Source organism: Alosa sapidissima, chromosome 15 (genome assembly GCF_018492685.1).
Source record: "Alosa sapidissima isolate fAloSap1 chromosome 15, fAloSap1.pri, whole genome shotgun sequence".
Classification (NCBI taxonomy): domain Eukaryota; kingdom Metazoa; phylum Chordata; class Actinopteri; order Clupeiformes; family Clupeidae; genus Alosa; species Alosa sapidissima.
Window position 1 is genome coordinate 838,417 of NC_055971.1, and position 26,880 is coordinate 865,296.

At 40.1% G+C, this 26,880-nt stretch overlaps 1 protein-coding gene across 2 annotated transcripts in view; it reads right to left on the bottom strand.

Annotated features, from left to right (window-relative positions):
• The window catches only part of ercc2 (excision repair cross-complementation group 2), a 136,717-nt gene that overhangs the window by 80,260 nt on the left and 29,577 nt on the right, over positions 1–26,880 (bottom strand). For both annotated transcript variants that reach the window (XM_042063393.1, XM_042063394.1), the window contains exons 2-10: positions 25,579–25,678; positions 25,424–25,501; positions 25,276–25,338; positions 25,078–25,191; positions 24,867–24,983; positions 22,555–22,671; positions 19,327–19,450; positions 19,126–19,222; positions 932–1,065 (exon numbers count right to left, since the gene is read on the bottom strand). In XM_042063393.1, the coding sequence (XP_041919327.1) occupies positions 932–1,065; positions 19,126–19,222; positions 19,327–19,450; positions 22,555–22,671; positions 24,867–24,983; positions 25,078–25,191; positions 25,276–25,338; positions 25,424–25,501; positions 25,579–25,678 (944 nt within the window). The remainder of the gene's footprint in view (positions 1–931; positions 1,066–19,125; positions 19,223–19,326; positions 19,451–22,554; positions 22,672–24,866; positions 24,984–25,077; positions 25,192–25,275; positions 25,339–25,423; positions 25,502–25,578; positions 25,679–26,880) is intronic.

Here is a 26,880-nt window from a genome sequence, read left to right on the forward strand (position 1 = left end):
CCAAGATGGCCACCAAGGGGTTGGACTTGCCTATAAGGACTTTGATTGAACTCACGACTCACTGCCTCGATAGAGAGCTGTCTCACTAGACATGACCTTGGACTGGATTGGGTAAAGTGACACTTTTCAAAATAAAAAAACATGGCTCCTAAGTAACCACGTCTAACCAACACAGCTCAATTTTAACCAAGCAGAACATGCTTGTCTTTAGGTCCAAAAGATGCATATAGGTCTTTAAAATGACACTTCAGCTATGGTATTTCTATAGGTCTTCTTTTAATGTTTTTTTTTTTCTAGATAAGCAAGCATAGGCTAGGCTAGAAATTTCCTACTGAGATCAATTGTGGAATCTTTGTGCCTTTAGCAACGGTCAACTGCAGGTAGTACTGTAACTGATGTTACCAAGCTAACATAATGTTTTAGACCTAAGTTCGTCTGGGGGCAAGGTGTCTAATTTCTATAGTCCAAAATAAGTCTGTCTTTTGTGAAACTGTGTAACTTGCATTAGACTAGTATATGAGTAAAATTAAGACTGGCCTAACACTACAGACCAGTCAAAAATAGTGTTGTGAAACCGGCCCCAAGAATAAATGGCAATGGCCAAAGGCAATGATGGGCAATCACTGAAACTATACAATTTGCCTTATTCACACAGTGGCCATTGTAAACCAAAACCAGGCTATGGGCTACATAAACCAGAGGATTGTTGTGTTCTATGCATTCGCCAGTAGGTGGCGAGAACACATATGATATAGTCAGTGTACCCCATAGCCTCCTTTTGGTTTATAATGGCCGCTGTGTGAATAAGGCGAATACAGAGGGTTTAGTTGATAAGTTTGATAAGTTTGTGCCAAAACTTAAAGCCCATGGTTCAGTAGCATGATGCACTGCATAATGCTGATGATGATACACATTGTAAGGCTGGACAAACCTTGAAGAATCTCATCTGGCAGCACTGGGTTAGACAGAAAGACGTCTGTTTCTCTAGCAACGCTAGCCTCCTTCAGCCCTTCCAGCAGCTGTCTATACTCCTGTTTGAGTTTGGCTGCGTCTGTTTCCTTGATCCTAAAGACCAAAAACAGAAGCTTTTTAGAAACTAAAAACATTGCGACACTAAAGCAGTCAACATGACATGAAAACATCTACATTAAAAGCACAACATATCAGTTCCAACAATTCAACTTCCAACATTTTCCATGGTCTAGGTCAGGAGCGTCCAAACTATTTGACTCAAGGGCCACATTGGGTTTTGAAAATTGGCCGGCGGGCCACACAACATTTATTGTGTGCCATATTTCGAATGGCAAATATATATATATATTGTATCATTGAAATGATATTGAAATGATAAATGATAATTTCTCAACAAATACTGTTTTAGTACTAGATGAGTCGAGTTTTGGGTTCATAACTAAGTTGAGATCTCCTGCCATCAGTAGTACTCCCTTACTTTTTGTTACTAAAAGCTCTGTCAAGTGTAACATAAATTCTATTCCTGTGTCTGGAGGATAGTAGACATTAAGAATAGAGACATCTATACTCTCTATGTTACCCACAACCAAAACATACCTACCTTCTTTATCAATAACACAATATTCTTTTTCAAATCCTACATGATCACCACACCTTTCTGACTGGAGTTATACGAGCTAAAATAAATCCTGAAATGCAATATCAATAAGGTCTCCTAACTGGTCTATGAAGGCCTCTACATCGGACTGCTGAGTCTTGGAAGTTCTCTTGGCATTTTTCTTGGCTTCTGCCATTTGTCCTGAAGTGTTTCCAGTTGTTTTATGGCATGATGTTGGGGACGAACGGGAATCCTAGCCTTGTCCTAGAATACCAAGACTTCTTTGATCACAGCTGTTGCACTTTCATGAATAGTTTTTTTTTAATGTTTTATGTGATACCCTTGGGTCTGGCCCTTTAATTCGTGGATCTGCTTGAGGTTTCTTCCTATATCTATCTCCAATTCTAGGGAGTTTTTCCTCGCCCCTGTTACTCATGGGCTCTCTTTAAATGTTTAACACTCTGTAAAGCATCATGACACATGAGTAATGTTTTGCCGCTCTATAAGTGAAATTAAATTGAAATTGATATTACAACACACATGAAACCTGCTTCTTGGAGGGTAACTTTGTTCCAGTTATTTCAGTCTCTTCTGATCCGAGTGACCATATAGCGGACTTGCTTCGTGTTGCTTCAGCCATTGTCTCAGTGTATTAGGAGTGTAACGGTTCATGTATTCGTATTGAACCGAAACGGTACGGGCGTCAGGGTTCGGTGCATGAATTTACACGGAGAATACACGGTATAAAAATACATAAAACTCGTGTGCGGATTAATTAATGTCATGCGCAATTACTGTTAAGTAGCGAGAGTTACGGGAGTTCTTTAGCGACACCTAAAGCTAATCTGTAGCCTCGCCTTAGCTCTGAAGCTCTGATTGGCGCCTATGTTTTTTTTGTCAGGTCGTCGGTCGAGTCCATCAGTCATTAGGCCCTTTCACACTGGCGAAATCGCCACGATTTTAAGTACCAGAATCGCGGAACGACTGTTCACTATTAGCACTAAGGTTAGACCCACAAGAGTTAGAGGATCCGCTGGTCTCTTTAAGATCGCAAGTTTGAGAACTTCAGTTACAGTAACGTTAGTACAGGCGAAAGAGTGGTGGATAAGATGAAACTGTGTGTCGGCGTTGTTCAGCAGTTGTTGGGTATGTGAGTGGAAAAAATGCTACACATATTCGAAGCCATCACCCAGATGATGTAGGCTACCAATCACTGAAACAAGGGGAAAAAACTTCCCCTGCGCTTCAGCAGCCTTTGGATACACATACAAATAGGGCCAAAACCTATGGCTTAAATTAAATGATTTCGTAATGACAGAAAGCTATGTAAATCGCGTGGTAATTACCTTTATGTTGGGGTAACTTGTAACTTCTCACATGAGGTTCTGGTAGTGTGCATAGACAGTCAAATAAAGTGACAACGCTAAACAGGCTAATAAACAAACCATGCTATGGTGAGTTAACGTCAAAGGGCAAAGTCATGTGACTTCTAGTTGTAGTCTGTTTATGAAATGAAAGGATCAATTTCGTTTTTTAAAAAAAGGCAAAATAGTGTGATATTTTCACAGTTAGTAGGCTAGATAATTACTTTACACACAATAAAAAAAATATTGAGGCAAATTGTAGACCCTTCCATATACAACTAAACACAGATGTTGAAGGTCTTGCTTAAGTGGATTTTTAAAAATCATTTTTCTATGTAATTTCCACTTTCAGAAATAAGAGATGCTGTAGGCCTATTTTCAGTTTTATAGCTGATTGTCTTATTTTGTTTACAAGTCACAGATGGAGTCTGGGTACTTATTGTACGGTTTAGCCTACATCTTACACACTTCAGGCTGTTGCAGATAGCTCAGGGAAGAGACTGTATGACACTAGGTGGTACAGCCTGAGACATGTACAAAAAAAAAAAATGCTTTCTGCATTTTTGTTTTGCTTTTCCCTCCATTGTACCGAACTCGTATCGAACCGTGATGTCCGAACCGAGATATGAACCGAACCGTGACTTCTGTGTACCGTTACACCCCTACAGTGTATATTGTCTACTGTGCTTCATTCACATTGAAGTGTTCTTGCTTTGAAAGACATATCACAACTAAAACAGGAGTTGCTATGAAAATTGCTCACAACAGCATATTATTGGGAAATACCGGAATCAGCAGATGAGATCAGCAAATCATCATTGTAAATTTGCATGGACCATATGGAATTCCCATTTTAAGATTCATTAGGTGATGTAGGTAAAACCACCACATGTGGTCACCAATAATCAATACACATCGTCATTGACTGCATGGTCAAATAAGTCCATTGCGGTCATAAGCATATATTATTAAACAAATATACATGCTAGCACAATGTATCACATAATACGCGAAAAATCCCAAATATATGCACATTGCACAGTATGTGTTAAACTTCAAAGGTCTTGAGCAACCTCTAAATATTAATTAATATTGATAAAATTTTGCTCAATTGTTTTTTTTATTTATTCCAAAATATTTGTGGGGTGAGAGCATGAACTTTTAAAAGTTGAAAAATAAGGACCACCCTAATAGATACAGTGTATATGTATAGAGCAGTGTTTCTCAAACTTTTTCAGACCAAGGACCACTTAACCAATAAAAACAAAAACTCACGGACCACCTAGCTAAAAAAAAAAAAAAAGTAGATCAGTACTTCAGCAGTATATTACACAATAGGCCTCCTCACTGAACCACCTTGCTTATTGTCTTTGCACCTTGCTTATTATGTCAGTGGATTCATATGATGTAAACTGGCATAGCTTACATAGGCATGTTGCAAAACTTTTTGGATTTACATACAAGTTGCTTCAATATTGCAAACAACTCATCTATATTATATTTTACCACGTCTGCTGATGGACCACTTGGGACAGCTTGCGGACAACCAGTGGTCCCCGGACCACACTTTGAGAAACACTGGTATAGAGATACTACATGGTCCTCGCTTTAGATTGGGGGGCTGCAAACAGTGACGCAACAGCTCAGCGATTTAAAATGGCTCAAAACCACTTTGTATTAAGTTTTAATGACTCAAAAATTACGTTTTTAGAATCAGAGAATGAAGAACACGTCAGGTTCATTAAAAAGTATTTTCTATGTGTCACGAAAGGCTTCAGAGGGTGGGTTACAATTAACATGATAGTACCCAAATTTCAATAGCCACAGAATACTTTGTTTGGTATGTTTTAGGAATCATTAGCCTACATGCTTTAGGCTACTTCAGGACATGGCCGCCGTCACCAGTATTGCCACGGCTTTTCAAAGTAGGCTAGTATTGCCTGGCAATACTAATTTTCATACATGAGGTTACACTATTAAACAACGTCACAAACTGCTGCTGCGCTTATCATCGAAGTGTTCGCTTATCATCGAAGTGTGACTGACGTGAGAGAAGCGGGTTCTGTGTTGCGTTCATTTCTGTGACTTACACGAGATAAGCAGGGTCTGTGTTGTGTTGCGTTGCATTAATTTATTTTCATTAGGCGTGCCCTGCCGTGCCGTCCACATCTCTTCAGCACAGCAGCAGCAATGGAAACACTTTGTTGAACTTTTAAGTGGTGTTCAATGGTCAAGTCAAGTCAAGTCAAGTCAATTTTATTTTTATAGCGCATTTAACATGCACAGAGTGCAACACAAAGCGCTCCACAAAACAAGACACATAACAAAAAGACAAAAGATGCCAGACGGAGCGGCATAGTCGCCAGCGTTCCCGCGACATCAAGACAAACAAACAAATTTACAAAATAACAATTGACGCACAAGACAAAAGATGCCTGATGGAGCGGCGTAATCGCCAGCGTACCCGAGAAACCTAACGGTAGACATACAAGACAGACAACAAACAAAAATGAACAAGTAATAAAATAAATAAATAAGAAATTAAAATGGTGTTGCTAATTAGGCCGAGTTAGGCCTATAGGCCTAAATCAACATTGAATTAGTTATTGGATGATATTAAAAAGAATCTGAATTATTTGTGGTTGAGCTGGAAATTTCAATTTGGTGATCAAAAAGTTTTGGATTTCATGTTGACCGCGACTTCAGAGCATTAAGTTACGTTGTGTCAGTGTAAAGTTAGCTAGCCTAGTCTAACCAAATATTGGTCTTACTGCCATACAAATCTAAACCACAGTAGGCTCATGTTAATCTAATGGGCTTTAAGACATCTGTTTTGTCTAGTGACAAAGTCTCCTGGTTCAATTGTTTCCAGTTTCATAGAAACGAGGGTGTTACATTTGCAGTAGCCTAACTACAAAATCCAACCTAATAACATTAGGCAAGGCATTGCGTTGATGTTTCTCCATTTCTTGTTCTCTTCACCCATCAGGCAGCTATTGACGTTGGAAGTGGGGGTGCGGCCACCCCCAAAGCGCACTAAGACATTTTCCTTTTAGACATAACAATGGTTACACTAGGCAGGCAACTGTGCTCTGTTCCCAGACCATGCTTTCTCTGTCTATGATCTGCAGGCTTATAGACCCTTTCAACAACTAGATGTACCGCATAGCGGTACAAAATATGACCGCCGCTCAGTCCTGTACATCCGTTCCGCGAAAATAAATCACACTTCAATTTGTCTCCATATTTTACTCCATCCCCCACTCTTGAAACTTTTGTGTATGCTTGTTTGGCATGCCTGAGTGTGTGTGTGCGGCTGCACAGAAAGTAGCCTACTGGTGCTGAAATGGTGAATAGATTGTAGAATAGCCAAAGAAGATGTAGCATTGTTATAAAACCTTTAAAATCTCTAAACAATCACAAGTAGGGCAGTTCATCACAGTTCATCCATTGCAACTGGATTGATGAAAGGTCACTTACACCTGTAGGCTACATTGTATTTGGGAAAAGCAAAAGGTATCAGCATAATGTTATTTATTTATTTATTTATTTTTTGTGTATTTATAAACAAAAACATCTCTGTCAGTTCCATGCCGTTTTCAACAGCTATCAAAAACAAAGGTCATTTTTGGATGGATGGATTTTTTGTGAATGTTTCTTCTTCTACATAAGATTTTAGTCATCTTTAGTTCATGTAATACTTTATTGTCAATGCACAAATTAAGTAACAGTAGTCTGAAACGTTATTGTTAATGCACAAATTAAGTAACAGTAGCCTAGTCTGAAACGAAATGCTGTTTTACATCTAACCAGTGGTGCAAATAACGGACATGTCCAAATGGGCCTTGATGAAATGCGTCGCTAGACTGTTCATACACATTTTAACGGGCCAAAGTTGAAGAGCTTTTGTCCGTTATTGTTCGTGCAAATATAGGCTGATTCATGTTCCCTTGCATTGTGTAACTGAGGTCAATGGCTAGTCTGGCTTTCATCAGACCAAGCTCAATCTTTTAAGAAATCAAAAAATAAATAGCGGGCAGATCAGGCTGGGTTCACCCAGCCTAGTCTATAGGCACCCGATATTGTTTAATTTTCCGATTGAGATATACACGCTCTGGCTATTCTAAATGCAAAAATGCATCAGGGAGTTATGACAAAACGGTAACTAACAAACTAGATCATAATAGAAAGCTGTTAGCTTCCCTAAGCTACAGGTAGGATTATAAGGTAGGCCTATTTACAACATAAATTGTCAATAGGCTATGCTGGCGACACAAATAAAATCTCCTTTGGAAACCAATGGCTTACGCCTTACAGTATCAAGCGGACTTAAACTGCCATATCGTGGCAAAAATTGTAATAACATTCAAGCAGCTCCATGAGTCAAGGAAAGCGCGAATGAAGTAGCCACTTCTAGATGGGACCCACTACACAGTAGCTTAAGGTGTGTTGCTAAAGCAGCCATAATGAAATGAAGGTGTCATTGTTTGGATACTTCACACACACGTGCTTTTTAATTTCACAAGACTACAACTACCAAGCTGTAATCAAAGCACATCGATTCCCCTCTCACACCATGCACGCACTTAAAACAAAATAAACAGGCGTCTCAGTCTCACGCATGTATAGGCAAAACTGTATCAGACCGGTGTAACGTTGGTAAATCTTCCATTGCACAGAATGATTTTGTAGCACGTGCAATAAATGACAGTCGAAAGATACAAACAGTGCTGCTATCAATTTGCTTGGTATAACCGCATTTATAGTTTTCTACAAATGCAATCAATCAAATGCCTCCATCACTCAACTAACGCTAACGGTAACATTACCTAGGTCCTTATTGATATTACAAGATTAACGTACCTGCAGTAAAAACCAAGCATGTCCGATAAACATCCTCAGATTTATTTCGGCTTCAAGAAGAAATGGGAATTACACTTCATGTGAACATCGTCCTATCCTTATTAGATGTCCGCTGCGGTAAATTACAGTCCTTGTAGGAAGCGTCCATTGTTTTTTCCAACCCACTTTTAACTTCCAACAAAATTACGTCTCACTGCAACGATGCGCCATCTAGTGGACAAACGACTACTTATCGCCAATACTGAAAATGCAGCCATGATGATGATGATGAATATTTATTTTGGCTTTCTTTTAATCCTACTGAATTTGTAATTATGTATCGGCCGTTCTAATACCGATAGTATGTGGGTGCCTGTGTGTGTGCATGTGTATATGTGTGCACTGCCATTTACAGGCCAATGAGTGTACAGTCACTAAATGTACACATAACCTAATTTTTTTAGACCCCCCCCATGGATGAAATTCTACGAAACTTGGCATACCCCCAGACCCCCAGAGAATGCCAGGTCAATCATACACATAAAATTTGGTGCAGTTCTGAACATCTTAACTGAAGATAGGGGCAATTAAAGCAGAATAATATTGCATTTTCATTTTTTACCGGGGGGTGGGGGTGCAAATCACAAATGAGTGATTATGAGCCAGGTTGATGTGGGCCCTTGAGACCAACATACCATAAAAGATTCTTCATCCTCAGTGCCACGGTTCAGGTAGTTATTTAGGAAAAACTGTATTTTTTTTTTTGCGGTTCGGGGGGCCCAGCCCGGGGGGTGGGGGGTGGGGCTGGTGGTGGTCCCCGGGGACGAAATGAAATTTTCCCGTAAAAGTCTAGTGGGGCTACATACTCACCAAATTTCATGTACCCCGGTGGTTCGGTGTCCCGGGTATCAATGACCAAAAATTCAGGGAGTAGATGACGGGAAAAATTCTTGAATTATGTGCATGTGTGCGTGTACAAATTTATGTTTATGTGTGTGGGGGTGTGTGTGTGTGTGTATGTGCGTGCTTGTGTGTTTGCCTGCGTATGTGTGTTTGTGCATGCATGCGTACATATGTCTACTGTGTGAGTATGTGTCATACGTATGATTACTGTAAATGTATGTGTGTGCGTGTGTATCTGTTTATGCACATGTGTGCACATGGAATGGGTTAACATGACCCCTGGAGGCAAACATACAGAAAAAATTGGTCATCCTAGGCCCTACAGTTCTCAAGATATTCACAGAGAACTGTGTCTGCCCTACCCTCCTTTCGGGGGGTCCAGTCCAGCGGGGGGGCTACAGATCAAAACGAAGAATGACGGTTCCATGCTATCCATGTGGGGGTACATGCCCACCAAGTTTTGTGTACCCCGGTCTTTCAGTGTCCCGGGAATCCTTGTTGGTGTACGTCACTAAATGTACACATAAATTATTTTATTGTAAGGCCCCCCATGAACGAAATACACAAAACTTGGCATGCATTTGGAGGGTGTCATAATGATCCTACACTTTTAATTTCGTGCAGTTTTGACCTTGTCAGCCAGAGATATTGTGATGAAAACACCTAATTTTTTGCTTTTTAATTTTTAACTAGGTGGCGCTATACATGAAATAAGTGGTAATGGGATGGGTTGACATGCCCCCTTAAGACCAACATACATAAAAAAGGTGGACCTCCTAGGCCCTACGGTTTTCGAGATATTCACAGAAAACTGTGTCTGCCCTACCCTCCTTTCGGGGGGTCCAGTCCAGTGGGGGGGCTACAGATCAAAACGAAAAACGATGGTTCCATGCTATCCATGTGGGGTTACATGCCCACCAAGTTTCGTGTACCCCGGTCTTTCAGTGTCCCGGGAATCATTGACGGAAATTTGGGCATGCGAAAAAGAAAAAAAAAAAAAATCTGACTAAACCTATATGACCGCCGCTTCGCTGCGCGGCGGTCATAATAACAACAAAAACAATGCTTGAACGTTCTATTTGGGCCCCAATCTACTTCCTCTGCATTAAGATAACATATGGAATGTTAAAAAGGAAGTCTTGTGGGGCCAACTATGATGCTGATAATGGAACTCTCTTGAAAGGGTCCATAGGGCCTCCTCGACGAGAAGATTGCTAGTCCGCGGATAATGTGCGGCAATTGAATGGTAGCCTATGGAACCACGGACCGAAAGGGCTGAGTGAAGGCAGAAAGGGCTGTTAATTAAGGTGATCTGCATCTCCGTTCACCAAACGCTATGGTTTTGCTAACCCATTCGCACAATAAATAATTTCTGAAAGGTTCATTGTTGACGTGCGACATTTCTCCATGTGGGGTAGTGTCAAGCAGTGAAGTGACCCAGAGTTTAAATAAATCCCAGAGTTCGGTTTCGTTAAGGTTGCATTATTTACCTAATTTACATCAGCATTGAATTACTTTTTTTTACTGGAAGGGACCGCAATCCTATTTTTAATCTATTTCCTAACGTTTCGGGCCTACCCGCGCGTGCCCTTTTCCTCCTCTCTCAGGTTTAACAAATTTAAGGTTATTTCGCATAGGCTACTCAATGGTGCTATTTCACACGCATAAGAGCGACCCCCACTCACCGGGGCTAGGTGGAAGGTGTTAATAGCCGATTGCCGTAGCCTACAGTAGACTAGGGCTGTCAAAATTGCTCAAAAATGACGTTCGAATTTTCCCTCTAAAATAAACACATGTATTTGAATATATTCGAATATCTAGGCTATATTATTTGTGCATTATGGCAATGACACACATCACGTCATCTGTTTTTAACTTTTTGGAAACTTTTGAATTAACTGAAAGAAGATAAATATTTTTCGTTAGTTTTGGAAGTTGATTTTTACGTAGCCTACAATGGCCAGTTCCGACAAAGCCGAAATTAGCCTACTCCTTCTGAAACAATGAGTGAGCAGGCCGTTGTTTATATATGGTAATATTGCTTGACGGGGGGGGATGCCAAGCAGCTTTCAGCCATAAGGCTACTTTGAGAACATTTCCTAATTCACCCGGCACTGATATTCAAAATGTTGAAAACTATTTCGGCATACAAGCAGTTTAATTAAATGTAATTTTCGTTGTAAACAAACGGGCTACTTGGTAAGGCTTGGCCTAACGCTCGTGCCTTAGATGGCAAGAAAAAAATTCATGTTATAGGCCTATTAACTGACCGCCCGATTCACGTTGGCTGGGGGGCAGGGGGGCCCACCAGACATTTGTGCCCAGGGTTCTATGAATTGTTAATCCAGCCCTGGCCCCAACAAATCGCCCCTATCCACCTCTGGGACAGCAAAAAGAAGTCGAGAGGACTCCTAACTCACTAAGACCTTTTCACAAACAGCTTTTTGTGGCATTTCACGTTGCGATGTTTTGAAATCCTATGCGGCTACAGGAGCTTTCAATCTCGAGAAAACAATTTTGCATTGTATTGCATAACTAACTGATGCAATAACGCCACCAACAACAACCAAAACTAGGCTACTCATTGTCAACATGTAAATTAAATGTAACGTTATTGTGAATCAAATTAAAATGTTCTCCTCTTTGCAAACGTAGGCATAGGCATAGGCTATGGTGACATTCATTTAATAATGTTACAAAGATAGGCTACTGCATCAATCCGTATGTTTTATTAGGCTACTAGGCTATTTGTTTTGCCTTACTCTTGATTAATTTAGGCTAGGCCTTTTTATTCAGTTATTCATCATCTTCCGTCCTTGTGTAGCGCACGCATTCTCAGACCTGTCACTCATCATCATAAGGGAGGTGTTTGGAATCATTCCCGCGTTACAATCATCAGCCAATCAAGGTGGTCACTTCAGTCAAGCTCGAGTAATGATGTCATCTATAGCGTCATCTTTAGGAGTTGTCATTTTTCCTTACTAAGAGTAGGTCTGAAAGGCTTTGTGAATAACTTTTAAGAGAAAACTCCTAGCTAAAATCTTTTAGTGCGATTTAGGAGTACTAGTGGTAAGCTAAAGTCTTTGTGAATATGACCCCTGGTGTCTAACCCAATGCATAGCCCATTTACACAAAATAATGGTCGAATATTACTGATGATATTTCATTGTTATTTAAGAACATGCAGTGCGCGTAAACCTTTTACCTCGTAAAAAATCATCATACCGCATATTGTGGCGGGTCTATTATTTAGACTACTTACTGTAGGCTGTGCAAACCACAGGCCTTTATTTTGGGCAAGCATGCATTCAAGGCAGGCCTTTATTTCATAAGGCTTCTGTTGAGAAGAATTTTATATAAAGCCTGCACAGTTGTCCTCCTGCCCCTCCTTCACGCAGCTTCACGTCACGTCATGCGCGAATGAAGTGGCCATTTCAAAGTAAGGCCCACTGTATTAGTTATCCACCTCTTTGTCTTATACACCATTAACAAGCTGCTTGTTAACACTTACAACTGTTAACAAATATGCTTAAAACTTAAAAGGCTGCTTATTAACACTTACAAGCTGCATGTTAACAGTTAGTTAATGTTATTAAAGGATAACAACCGTTAACTAACTGTTAGTAATGAATTGTTAACTGCTTATTATGCACTGTTAATACCTAATAAGCACATGTTATTCTAAAGTGTTACCCATGTAATTCTATAATCTACCAATCTCCAAAATATTACACTTGATAACATGATTAATGCTTAGGGTTGCACGATTTGGGAAAAATTGGGGATTGTTTCTGACAGATAATGTGTTTGCAATTTGCAATATGATTTTTGAATGTCAATGTGAAGATTCAGTTTAATATTCCAGTGTTTCCCCTAGATTTTTTTCCAGCAGCAGTGCTGTTGATCGTAGGAAGCCCCCCCCCAAGAAAAGAGAAAAATTTGAAAAGAAAAAATGACTCCTTAAATGGTGACTTCTGGTGGATTTTGTGAAAGAAATGGACAGATTGAGTTACAAATTATGACATAACCATCAACACAAGCATTTACAAAGCATGATTATTGCAGTACATGAACAGGATTATTCATGTTTTTATTTCACCTTTTTCATTTACATTATTAGTATTAGCCACTGTACACTGTAGGCCACTGTACAAACTATTACTATTTAGAATATACAGTGCTGTGCATAAGTTAAGACATTTATATATAATAACATTTATTTATTTACGATACATGATACATTAAAAAATAATTGATGTCCTATTTTTTTTAAATTAATGTTCCTCCCTTTAGTCAATTTCAGCATGGGTGTCTTAACTTTTGCACAGCACTGTATAAACTATATAAACGTCTCTTTCATGTAATTACACTGTATTGGTGCTGTGCAAGTCGAATTGAGTGCCTGTCACTTTAATGCCGTGACGACCCGTGACGCTTGCTTGATTCTCACGGTTTTAAGATAACTTGGTAACGTTGTTGTGCATGGTGCATAAGAATATGTGGATGAAATTAATTATGTTTCCCATGTCATTTGGTAAAATAAATGGTCAAAAACTCGAAGACAATCTATCTTGGATTATAGCAGATAAGTGTCTTGTATCATATCTATAATTTTGGTGAGCTCTACAGGAATTACTGTACAAACTATCTCAGATGTAAATGGTTGCGTATCCTATTACTCAAATTCAATTAAACCCACCAATAGGCTAGCTAGACCTTAGTTTCACAGCCTAGGTAGGCCTACAGTGGGTCCCAGTTAAAAATTGACACTTCATTCACGATCATGGTGAATGGTGAAATGTAAGTACAACTGCAGCCGCTTGGGGGCAGCATAGTCCGCTGTGGAGTTCCACGGTCGAACCAGGCGGCGCATTCGACAGCAAGGGCTGTGATTGGCCGAGTTTTCAGTGCGTTTCTCTGTGTTTTTAGCAGCCCCTGCAACATGCTAGTCCACTGTAGCCTAAGCCTTGTACATAATGTTAAACATAGCTTTGGATTCATTGGCAAGATTTCTTGATTGTACAGTGTCTGTCTCTCAGTAATGTTTTAAAATGAGAGCTTCGTCAGCTGGCAGTAGGCTACTTTGTAGGTAGTCATGAGAAGTTCGCTTGCTAACAGAACATAAATATGCTGCCCAGAAACCTTGTGAATAGTTCTGATTTTTTTTACTACACTAACAAGGTTGAAATATAGACTTTGCCTACAGCATCTCCTTAACAGTAATGTTAACAAAATGACAGCATTCATATGACAAAGAAAAACGAATTCGGTCACTCAAGACTGTGCCACAGCAACCAGTGTAGGCTACAGTCCTACCCAATAGGCCTACTCGAAGCAGATAGCGTTGTCTGACGGTCGAGTGGGTTAATGCACGTATTTCCAGAACAGGTCTGCAACTTTCAGGCAGTTCTGAGTTCGAATCTAGGCAGGAGCAGAGCCATATGAAGGCCTATTGTTATCATTTTTTGCAAGGTGTTGCTCCTGGCAATACTTGTTTATAAGACGTTTGGTGATTAATTGATAGCTGTTTTTGGGACACGTTAAACGTTCTTTATAATGAGCGCATCCGGGGAGTAAAACGACTGTTACGCGCTGTTACAACTGTAGGCTACAATGATTGCAATACAAAAATATGCGCGTGTTAGTTTAGTTAGTTTTGTGATGTTTTGCACTTTTGCCTCATGTGTTTTCAGGTTTGAGGGCTTTTTTGGCAAGATTGACCTTGGTTAGACTCTGCATATGTTATTTCTCCGTATGGAAAATAAAGTCAATTTTCGACACACGTCTGTTATTAGTTCAATAACAAGTGTTGCTTGTTAAAACATGTGACTAGTGAAACTCAAATGATTTTAGAAATATTTAGCCAAAGCCAAAAAGTGTTAGAGAGAAGGAGAGACGCCGGTGCAGCTCAGATGTCTTCTTAATTTTCTTTATTCTTTAGTAAAAGGTGCAGAACATTATTAAACTTTGACTAACGTTTCGATGTTCGTTAGTCAAAAACATCGACACATCGAAATGTTAGTCAAAGTTTAATAATGTTCTGCACCTTTTACTGAAGAATAAAGAAAATTAAGAAGACATCTGAGCTGCACCGGCGTCTCTCCTCTCTAAAATATCTGGCCTGGTTGCAACGGATTGTGGCCAAACGACAGAAGCGCGGAGAACCCTCCTTTGTCTACCAAAAAGTGTTACTTTGTGCCCCGCGCTCCCCCACTGCTTGTGAAAGAAGGGGATGAGGGAGGGGGGCTTAACGTGAAAAAGCTTAATGTCACAAAACGGCAACGAGTCGTTTTAGGCTACAGGCCTTCATAATGGTAGGCTACAGGAAGTGTGGGGAGGGTATGGGATGACCAGAGCCGTCATCTATCGTCTTTCCAGGCACACAGCTCGTTATATAGCCTATCGACTGCCTTAACAGATAGGCTTTGCTCTTGAGTTTGGCCTTACAGCGAACATTTGCTTGTTAGGCTGGGCTACTGTCAATGTCCTGTACAGGTCAATGTTCAACAATTGCTGGTGTAGGCCTAGGCTATTAATCAATTAGGGACTGTTCGTTATTTATTTAATTAAGGGGCTACCGGAGGAGTTTTGGGAGCGTTAGTCAAAAAAGACGTGACCCTCCCTCGCCAGCAAGAATTTTTTCTATGACCCTCCAAAGTGATTGAGAAAAAATGCATGACCCTCCCCAGTCCCAACAATTTATTGATGACTTAGGCTACTGGGTCAATTTGGGAGCTTGCATGCTACGACTCCTTCCTTGAAATGCCTTGAAAAGGCTGTCGTTTGCACAATTTCACAAATAATCACCGGGACCGAAACAAACCTGTCAACTTTTCCCGGGTTTATCGCGTATTTTAACTTTTTCCTCGCTGTCTTAGGAGGAGCTGCAGGGCCGTCGCAAGGGGATGCGAGGCCCTGTGCGAACTTGACAGATGCAAGGCCCTTTTCACTTACGTGCATGAAATCATGCGATAGCTTACTTTACACATAGCCAAGGCTACCGTCGGTGTATTTTAATAGTAGCCTAGTCTAATAAGCTACACCAGCTTGCCTTTAAGAGGGGAAATTCAATTGTATAGCCTATAACATTAGCTGAGTCACATATTTGGCCATATGGTGTTTATCATAGGCTACATCACAAAACCAAATAGTGTAACAAAGGCGAACACTTTAACAGGGGGAATTAATTGGGCATGAATCATTGTGCTGAACGGTATTTATCAATGAGCAGAAACACACACGACATTCAAACTATTGATAAGATGTACTGGTCTGTATCTATAGGCTAACATTGGACAAATAAATGACACTGACTCGCCATATCCTGAACATTTTCACATTCTCACATTTTCTTGCTTTGCCGCAAACTCAGCAATGAAATCATAGGCCAGTTTGCAGGTAGCTTAACGTCTTTTTCATAGAAGGGAGAGCCCAGTCTCTCCTGTGACATGGAGGTGCGCAAATAGTTTTTAATAGCCTGTTCAACTTCGAAAAGCTTTGTTCACCCGATGCCAGTCACTGATCGCAATTTCAAAGTTCGGAAAGCTTCATCTTTTTAAGTTTTAAGTGCAGTGGCCCCTATCTGCCCCCTTTGGAATTATATCTCGAGCCTATTATAAGGTCCAGTGCGTTATGTCCTGGGATTCGGATGTGCTCAAAAAGAAAAGAAAAAACACTTTTTTAAAGATGGTTATGAGGAGCAATGTGAGAGAGAAATTTGATGATCATTGATCGTTGTTTTGGGACGTTAAGCCGTGGGCGTCAGTGAAGGAGATTGAAGAATGACCATTTTTTTATACGAAAATATTTCTTAACTACAAAAACTCAGTGTCTAAAAACTCCGTGTCATTCAGACTCAACCCTCTTGTTGTTTTATTATCTTTTTCGTTGTCGTTTGAACGTTGGCAAGCAGGCATGTTGCGGTTGCAATTTAAGTGAAATTTCTACAGTAGGCCTACAACATGCTGTTAGGCTGGGCTACTGTCAATGTACTTGTACAGGTAAATGTTCAACAATTGCTGGTGTACAGGTTATATAATCAATTAGCAAAATCATTTGTCCAGCTGTTTAAACATTTTTTCGTGCTACATTCAAACGCAAAAGGTGCTTTGATATATTTTTCGTGCCCCCGCTGCGTCATGGAAGCAGTAAGTCAGTCGCATCAAAAATAGTAGTGGCACCCAAGTGACACCTTGTGGTTGTTTGTGTCAACTGCAGTTTGTCCCCATTTCTGCTGAGAAAATGGGGTGCGTGATTCATGAAGGAACCCGTCCAAACTTAACGGGGACCCACTGTATGTTAGCAACACAGGGCTTGAAAGCATTGCCTGTATCACAAACAAAAACGAAACAATGCGTGGAATTTATCTGGGAATAGGCAACTGAAGGTAGGGGCGAGCTATCTCGCTGGCGTGTTCCTTGGTTAACATACTGTAACCTACGTTTTTTTTGCACAAAATTACGTCTGAATAAACTATAAGCTAAAGTATAAGTATATATACTTTTTTGATCCCGTGAGGGAAATTTGGTCTCTGCATTTAACCCAATCGGTGAATTAGTGAAACACAAACAGCACACAGTGAACACACAGTGAGGTGAAGCACACACTAATCCCGGCGCAGTGAGCTGCCTGCTACAACGGCGGCGCTCGGGGAGCAGTGAGGGGTTAGGTGCCTTGCTCAAGGGCACTTAAGCCGCGGCTCGAACCGGCAACCCTCCGGTTACAAGTCCAGAGTGCTAACCAGTGGGCCACGGCTGCCCACAACATAAACACAAACAAGCGTGATCTCCTGTAGAATCCCTGACTGCGCCTTCAACGTTAGCCTACTATTATTTGTTGACATGAAACCTGAACGAACGGCAGCTGTTCTTGAAGTTCACTTGCGTCTATTTTTTTTTTTTTAAATTAGCCAACTTTTTTTGCAGTGGCGCTTGAATTCCAGGAGTGGCACTGCGCCGCTGATGAATACATTGTAGGGGAAACACTGTATTCTAAATGTCTCAAAGTGTGTCGGGTCCCACTAATGGGGGATAGAGACATGACCGATGGGGCGCGACGAACAGGAGGAAATTTGTCTTTTTTGTGCCATCTTCATTAATAAATAAAGTAAATATTAATGAACACACACAGACACACACACACACACACACACACACACACACACACACACACACATATATATATATATATATATATATATATATATATATATATATATATGGGGGTTCAATTGACACACATTTTGTGTGTTTGTTTTTTCAGAACAAAAGGTTCTAATCACTTGAATCAATGCACATCAATGCACTTATTCAAGAGCTCCTCATTGATATACAGCCAGGCCTAGCACACATCCCTGTGGTACGCTGGTGTTCAGGGTGATGGTTAAGGAGGTCCTAACAGACTGAGGTTTGTTGGTTAAGAAGTCCAGAATCCAGTTACAGAGGGAGGTATTGATGCCCAGTTCACTGAGCTTGGTGATCAGTTTGAAGGGGATGATGGTGTTGAATGCTGAACTGAAGTCAATGATCAGCAATCTCACATAGGTGTTGCTATTGTCAAGGTGGATCAAGGCAGAGTGAAGTTGTTGTGCTGTAGAGATGGCATCCTCCAGGCTCCTGTTCTGACGGTCGGCGAATTGGAAAGGGTCCAGCGAGGGTCGAAGCAGATAAGATCTTGAGGTGGGCCAGGAGGACCAGCCTCTTGAAGCACTTCATGATGATGGGGGTTTCATCATTTGTCCACAGAGTGATGAATATACCCACATCTTTACTTCTAAGAGACTCTGCCTCCATTTGCTTTTACCAACATTTTGTTAGCCCCGTCCCATCTTTTTTTGAAACGTGTTGCTGGTATCAAATTCTAAATTAACATACATTTTCCATGAAATAGTCAAATATGTCATTTTCAATATTTGATATGTTGTCTGTGTCCTTTTTACAACTAAATGTTTTTATTTGCATTTTACACAACATCCCAACTTTTTCTGATTTGGGATTATATATATCTATAATCACAGTGCCCTGGCCGGAAAATTATGGTAAATACAGTTTTAGAAAGTATGTAAGGAGCTAATAAGAGGTAAGCTAATAAAAAAATATAGTGGGGTTGTCAAGCTTACCATGGTGTACCGCCCCCACCACTACCCACCTACCCCAATGGCAGGTCAGCTACAATCACAAACGATAATCTAATCTGTAGGACACGCTAGTTTAAGATGCATCATTCAAAATACATAATTAGCTATGTTGAAAAGCAAAATGGCTGCCACAGCCACCACAAATCATTTTAAAAATTGTATGGTATCATTGATTTTTTGACCTTCCAAACATAGGGCACCATTTTGCCCTATTCTAAGTCATCTGATACACAAGTGTACAGTTTAAATTTAGTGTCACTCCATCAGGGTATGACAATAAACATTACTGAAGAATCATTAGAGTATTCTACCTCTGAATTGTGTTTTGCAAAGTGTCCACGTTGAGTTGACAGCGATCCAAGGTCCTGCGTGTGATGTTGACACTCATGGAATCAATGCACACACTATCTGGAAAAAAGAAAAATTACAACTAATTTACAAATAGCTAAAATGGCAGCTGCAGACATTTCAAATGGATTTCAAAGGTTATTTAGAGTCATGGTTTTAATTACCAATGTTGTGGGCTTCATCAAAGACAACCACTGACTTTTTAGCAAGCTCTTTGGAGACCAAGTCTGCAATCTTTGGGTCCAAGAGGTAGTGGTAGCTGTACACTATTATATTTGCATTAAGGATCTGTCAGAGGAATCAAAGTGCAATCAGAATGATTACAGATCACAACAGATGGCAATCCAAAAATAAATTTAAATGCAACTTTGTAGAACTTTATGAAGCCTTGGAGTTCCATAAGGCTCCGTTCTAGTGCCCTTACTGTTCACCACATACATAAATGACATTTGTACACATTGATCTATTAATGAGCAGAACACCTGTCGGAGTGCCTGTTATTCGAATATCTCTCAAACCGTTTGTCTGACTGATTTCAAACATAGCAGGTGTGTAAGGGCACGAGTGAGTGCAGTGTCAAGTTTGATGTTGTTTGGATAAGAAATGCAAAAAAATAAAAAAAACACACACACATTGGCTTTTCAGCCTGTTCTCACACCCCCTGTCACACAGCCCAGCACTGAAACAATGCACACAGGGGTGGAACGATACATGTATTCGTATTGAACCGAAACGGTACAGGCGTCAGGGTTCGGTGCATGATTTTACACAGAGAATACATGTACACGGTATAAAAATAAATAAAACTTGTGCGCAAATTAATTAATGTACTGCGGAACTACTGTTAGATACCGTAGTTCTTTAGGGACACTTAATCTGTAGTCCCGCCTTAGCTCTGGCGTCTAGGTAGCCGAGGTCCGCTTACAGTTATTTGTCAGGTTGACGGTCAAGTGAGTCAGTCAGAGATAGCAGCACTAAGGACGGTATGGCGAGTGGTGGCGACCCACAAGAGTTAGAGGTCTCTTTAAGATCGCAAGTTTGGGAAAACTTCGGTTTCCCGATCAGTTACAGTAGTAGGCCTACAGGTGAGAGAGTGGTGGATAAGACTGTGTCGGCATTGTTTCAGATGTAGGTCTACCAATCACTGGAACAAGACAAAAATTTCTCCCTATGTGTAAAATGCAAATAAAAACAGAGTGTGATAATATACAAGTCTCGTAAACCCATATATAGCAGCAAAAATCACGGAAGTAACGTTGCAGTTTTTCCCACAGAATTCAATTCTATGGCCCCAGCTGTGGCGCAACTGGCTGGGGCACCTGCACCATACGCCGGCAACCCGGGTTCGATTCCCGCCTTGTGGTCCTTTCCGGATCCCACTCCTGCTCTCTCTCCCATTCACTTCCTGTCACTCTCCACTGTCCTATCATTAAAGGCATAAAAAGCCCAAAAAAATATACAAAAAAAAAAAAAAAAGAATTCAATTCTATTTGTGGTGGTAGGTTTGCAGAATTAACTCGAATGCAACAGTTTTTAACAAATTAGTAGAGCACTGTTATGATACTAAACAGATTTAAGGCGAGACACGGCAGGTGAAAACATAGTTTTTTCATGTACTGGTCAATGTCGAGATTTTGGGCTAATTTGCTGCTACCTTAGCATGTATTCTTTCACACTACTACAACAACAAAGCCCGATTTACACATTTAGGTGTTTATTTCATTACATTTTGTCTACTCGCGCCTGTATATTTCTCCTAAATTCACCAAAAGTTAGTCTTCTAACGTTTCATGCTCTACCGCGACCGTGATACAAAGTTTCTTAATGTCAGAAATGTAAATAAAATTGACAAATTGAGAGAATACCTGAAAAAAATAACCATTTACAGTAGGCCTACATTAACTCTGGAAATCTCTGCATGAAAATTCTGTTCTCTGAAAAATCCTGGTGATATCAAGGACTGACACAGACCTCTCCCTCATAACATCAAATAAGCACTACAATGTTTCTTTTTTTACTCCGAATTCATAGCAAGTAGCCTAATGCCATAACCCACATATCAATACATAAAGATTGCTCTGGAAATGCAAATATTGACATTTGCAAAACTCTGCGCTCTCCGAGAAGCTTACCCTTTAGTAGGGTACTATGAAAAGTTATGTTAACCACCTGCATTAGCCTACATGGATAATGTAACTTCCTTTGTCACCTTATCAACGACCAAACTAGCTTGCAAATATATACGTAATGTTAATTTACGGTAATTCTTAATCTATTAATAGTTTTCCATATCCCTTTGCAAAAGAGCTCCTGAACGGTCCTCACTCGAGGAGCCAGACATGCAGAATGAATAGGGGGAATGAGAGGTCAACAGTGCTGGTGTTGACTTGTGGCATTAGGCTACAAATTCTATCATTCCAGCTTGCTAATGTTTCAGTTACTGGATGAAAGCAAGGAAATTGAATCCTGAGTTGAAAACTGACAGGGTTTACAACTGGAGGGGCATGTTTACAACTGGCTTCCAGTAAGTCAAACAATTGACTTTAAAGCACTATTGCTTGTTTATAAATCAGTAAATGGAGCAAGACCTAAATATCTATCAGACATGCTTCAGCAGTACACACCTTCTCGTCCTTTCAGGTCCCAGGTGAAAAACCTGTTAGTAAAACCTACTGTTGGAACTAAACATTGTGAAGCAGCTTTTAGCTGCTATGCGGCTCAGCTCTGGAACCATCTTTCGGATGACATCAAAAAGGCCCCAATTGTAGCCAGTTTTAAATCTAGACTTAAGACCAAACTGTTCTCAGATGCTTTCTGCTAACTGAGTTACAAATTCTGAATCTGCCTTGATAATTATTCTACCTTGTCTTTTATTACTTTTTTACTACTTTTGCCTTTGTTTTTGCTTACTAATTCTTCTTTATTTTTAAATGATTTTACCATGTGTATATCATTTATTATTATTTATTTATATATTCTTTTTATTATGATCTTTACCTTTTGAACTATTGTTGTTGCCCTTCTATGCTTTTATTTGTTATTATTGTTTGGTTTTGTTTATGTAAAGCACATTGAGTGACCTCTGTGTATGAAATGTGCTATATAAATAAACTTGACTTGAAAACAGCTAAGTTTTACATGCGCAGTCTACATGCACTCAATGCGGCCTTTGATGCACGGTGACAAAATTTCGAAGGCACATGCCATGTTGATGATGACACATGGCACTGTGTGTCAGCTTGCTCAGACGCAATACAATCCTTTTAAAATCCTTTCACACATGTTTTTTTCACAAGTTTACTGCTATTTACCACTTAATTCTGTCTGAATAGGATAAGAAACAGCATACAGTATCTTAACAGATAGTAGGGAGCAGTACCAATGACACTTACTGAGTATCTTGCCAGGTAGTAGGGACACCATCCCTTTCTACGCCCATAATCCTTCAAATCATCCAGGTTGTATACACCAGCTGAAACTGGCACCTGCCTTCCCACTGCATCAAACTCCTGAAACATTCAGACAGGAGGATTAAAACAACATTCTTGTTTGAGATTCAGCTTTCCAGAGGGGTATTTCACAAAACCTAAATAATGGATTAAGCTGGAATTGTTTGGCTATTCTGGCTGAATTTAGCCTTGACTTGGTTTCACAAATGAGAACAGTATTTTTTTTTTTAAATAAAAAACTCAAAATGCACTGTTCCAAATTATTATGCACAACAGAGTTTCAAGACATTTTATAGGTTGTAAATAGAGATGCACCGATATGGAATTTTAGGGCCGATAACTATAACCGATATTTATTGGTTTGTTGTGGCCGATACTAATACGATAACCAATAATATTGCTCTTGAAAAAAAAATGTGAAAAGTGATTTGGGGACAGCATTTAATAAACATAATTTAATTGCAGTATTTTTTCCACCACCAATGAAGGACAAAACTCATAATAGTCATAATAGTCAATAATCATGGTTCAGCAGTCAACAAAATAGCAGTAGCCTCGCCCTATGTGTGGCTCCTTCGAGTGAACCTGACGTCAGCGAATTGCAAGTGAGTGGCTAGCGACAGTGTATAGGGAGGGAAAGTGAAAACCAGCGCCCCAAGTGGTTGCGAGCAGCTCCAATGTTAAGTCCCATAGACCTATTTTTAAAAAAAATACCTAATCAGCAAAGTTATCCACCAAAAATATTTTCAGTGTGTATACACTAATAATCTACTAACTGTGAAAATGTCAGGCCCAAGCTAACAAAATGCAAATTACTAAAATACAACTTAGAACTAGGCCTATTTATGTACTTGTCTCACCGAAGCAGGGCTCTAGAGTGTGACCTAACGTTTCAACAGTGCGACTAAAAAAAATGAGGTCGACCAGCCCTTCGAGCGAAAAAAAAAGTTTACGTGACTCTGAAAGTCTACCTGGGCCCATAACATGGTCTTAACCAATCAGAAATCCCCATCTGATTGGCCGTGGTTCAGACATTCCTGTATGTGTGTGTGTGTGTGTGTACGTTTGAGAATATGCTAGTTAGATGAGAGATCGTCGATGCTGGTTAGCACTCTGGACTTATAACCGGAGGGTTGCCGGTTCGGCTGAAGTGCCCTTGAGCAAGGCACCTAACCCCTCACTGCTCCCCGAGCGCCGCCGTTGAAGCAGGCAGCTCACTGCGCCGGGATTAGTGTGTGCTTCACCTCACTGTGTTCACTGTGTGTTGTTTGTGTTTCACTAATTCACTGATTGGGTTAAATGCAGAGACCAAATTTCCCTCACGGGATCAAAAAGTATATATACTTATACTTATGTGAATTTGCTTTACCATGTGAATTTGTTCTGTGAAGTTACAGCCAGACTTAGTTATAGTCTTATTTTGCTCGCTAAACACCACAGATAGTCTATATAATGCCATGGGGTAATCATTTTAGTTGTGATAGCCTAGTTATTTTAGAATTATTAACATTGTTGCTTGCTTCTTTTGTTGATGGATGTTTGAGGAATAACCTACAGCAGTAGTAGATTGAGAATGGAGGGCAAATTTCCAAAGGTGATTTCAATGAATTCGGTGATAGACAATATAAATCCTATATAGGGGCAATTCCGCCCAAAATTGTCACATCGATAACGGCAACACAATGCCATGGTATTTAATTGCCGTTATGAATGTGACAGTTTTGTGTGGAATTGCCTAGTCATACTATGTGTTTCTGTACAGTGGTGTGCTCTTTTCTTAATGAAGTCGTGTGCCTAGATGAGGAAGCACTCATGTGGGTGCACACGTAATTATGCATTCACTTGGTCCACCATGCCTACTCTCGCTGTTTTACAGAAACAGCCATGTTTCCCCATTCAAAAAAGAAAATCTTCGGTTTTAGTCTACTGTAAATCAAAAGCTCTTGTTCAACTTTGTGTGAATAACGCTATTTTCTGTGACTTTTCATTCCAACTGTGGGTTTCTTTTGAGGAATAATGAAAATGCGGACACTCTGAATCACTTACATTACACTTGGCTTGACCTAGTCGCTCCTACCCATCCTGGATTGGCATTAATGAAATGTGTTGAGCTAGGATGACCAGACAACGCTAGGTCAAGCCTCAATTTATCTCTCATCTTGGATTTCTTAGTTTTGCTTTTGTGAAATAACCCCTTGTGGTATTTGTAGTCATGATAAACAATATTGGCACTAATGTTTGTTCTTGCACTTTACTTCATAGAAGCAGCAGGATGGCAGGCTGGGGTTACTATGGCGTTGTGCTCGAATATACGAAGCAGTCAGACTGTGACACTTCCCATCCACCTCCTTCCCAAAACGCAGTGAACTGACCTGAACGAGCACATGGACATATATATAGCAAACATGCAGTTAATCAATATAGTATTTTCTTCACATAATGAACAGAACAGTTGTGAATACACACCTCTGGATGAATACACAGGTTTTTTCGGGAAGAGAGAGCCAGTGCTAATAAGTTATTTTCCTTGCCAGTCTCTTTAACATAAAATTCAATAAGTTTCCTTAATTCCTCCACAACCTGACAAAAAGAGGAAAGACCACAACATTAAAGGATTATCAGTGGCATCTTGATGTCCTGGTAGTAAAAATAAACACTTCTCACCTTCTCTATCTCAGGCACTGTCCGTGAACAATAAATGAGTTTGGTTACCTCCAGGGGATGAGCCTGTATAACAAAAACAATCTTGTTGGCTAAAGACAGCAACAACTTCTAACTGTATGTCAATAAGTGCATGGGTATGGTTACTCACTCGCTGATATGCAACAATTAGGGACAGAAGAGAAACAGTTTTTCCCGTCCCTGATGGCATCTCCAAAACACCATGTCCCTACAGAGAAGTTTTTGTATGTAAGGGAGCACATGACAAACTGTTTTCCATCACGGGGGTTAAACAATATTTCTTACCTTAGCATCAAGTGTTCTCTTGAGTTCCAGCATATAAGAATACTGTTCAGGGTAAATGTAGTCATACGGAAAGTAAACCAACAGCCCTTCAATATTTAACCTTGAAGAGATAAAAATGATGATTAAATATCTTCCAAATCTCCACGATCTAAAAAAGAGCACCACTTTGAACAACAGAAACTATAAGACTATAACTATACTATAAGATATAATGTAAAATATGACTATTAAGCTAAATATCACAACAATAAATAAAAAAATCAAGGAATTGGACTGAGATCCAAGCTTTCAAGATGCTTTAATAATCAGCTATTATCAGGGTCCAAGCAGTGCAAAGCATCCCAAATAGGGATGTCACAAGACCAAAAATGTAGTAGGGTCATTCCGTGTCAAATCTGGGGCGCGTTTATAGAAAAGTTAGCAACGGCGTTGCTCAACCACTGTGGTACGACGCAACTTGCGATAAAACAACGACGTTGTAACACCCGTTTCCAGAAAGCATCGTACCTGTGTCGCAATTCGCTACCTCCGGCGTTCGAATACCATAGTTCCAACAACGTTGTTGATGATGCAGCGATACATATCATTGGTGGAAACAGTGGCAACGTGTAATACCCCACCCCCAAGAAATTCTCTGCCATGGCCTATGTCGACATTTTTCTAATTTAAACCAAGTGATTAAAGGAGAATTCCGGTGTGATATTGACCTAAAGTGTATTGAAACATGATACCGAGTGTGAACGTATGTCTCATAGCCCATCTCGACTTGTCCCCTGCACTCCAAAATCTGGCGCTAGTTAGCCGATGCTACCAACAACTTTTTCAGTAGTGGTGCTTCGGCATCGGGCTAGCCATGCAAATAAATCACTGTTTTACACCCATTTACGAGGCTCAATGTATCTCCACACTTCATTGGTAGACTTCCTATGGCCCTGACATTTAAAACGAGACATTGAGAACTTTGAAAAAGCACTGGTAGTTTACTTACAAGACGATTTATACAGACAGTATCTTCACGAAGTTTAACGTTTGCAGCCATCTTGAATTTAGTCACGATAAGTCGAGCAACGAGTAAGAATGAACAGGTATGATAAGGGATCAGATTCCAAAAATAATTCAGTGGAAATGCATGGATTCCAGTTTCTTCCAGGAGCAGCAACTGGAATCCATGCATTTCCACTGAATTATTTTTGGAATCTGATCCCTTATCATAGCTGTTCATTCTTACTCGTTGCTCGACTTATCGTGACTAAATTCAAGATGGCTGCAAACGCTAAACTTCGTGAAGATACTGTCTGTATA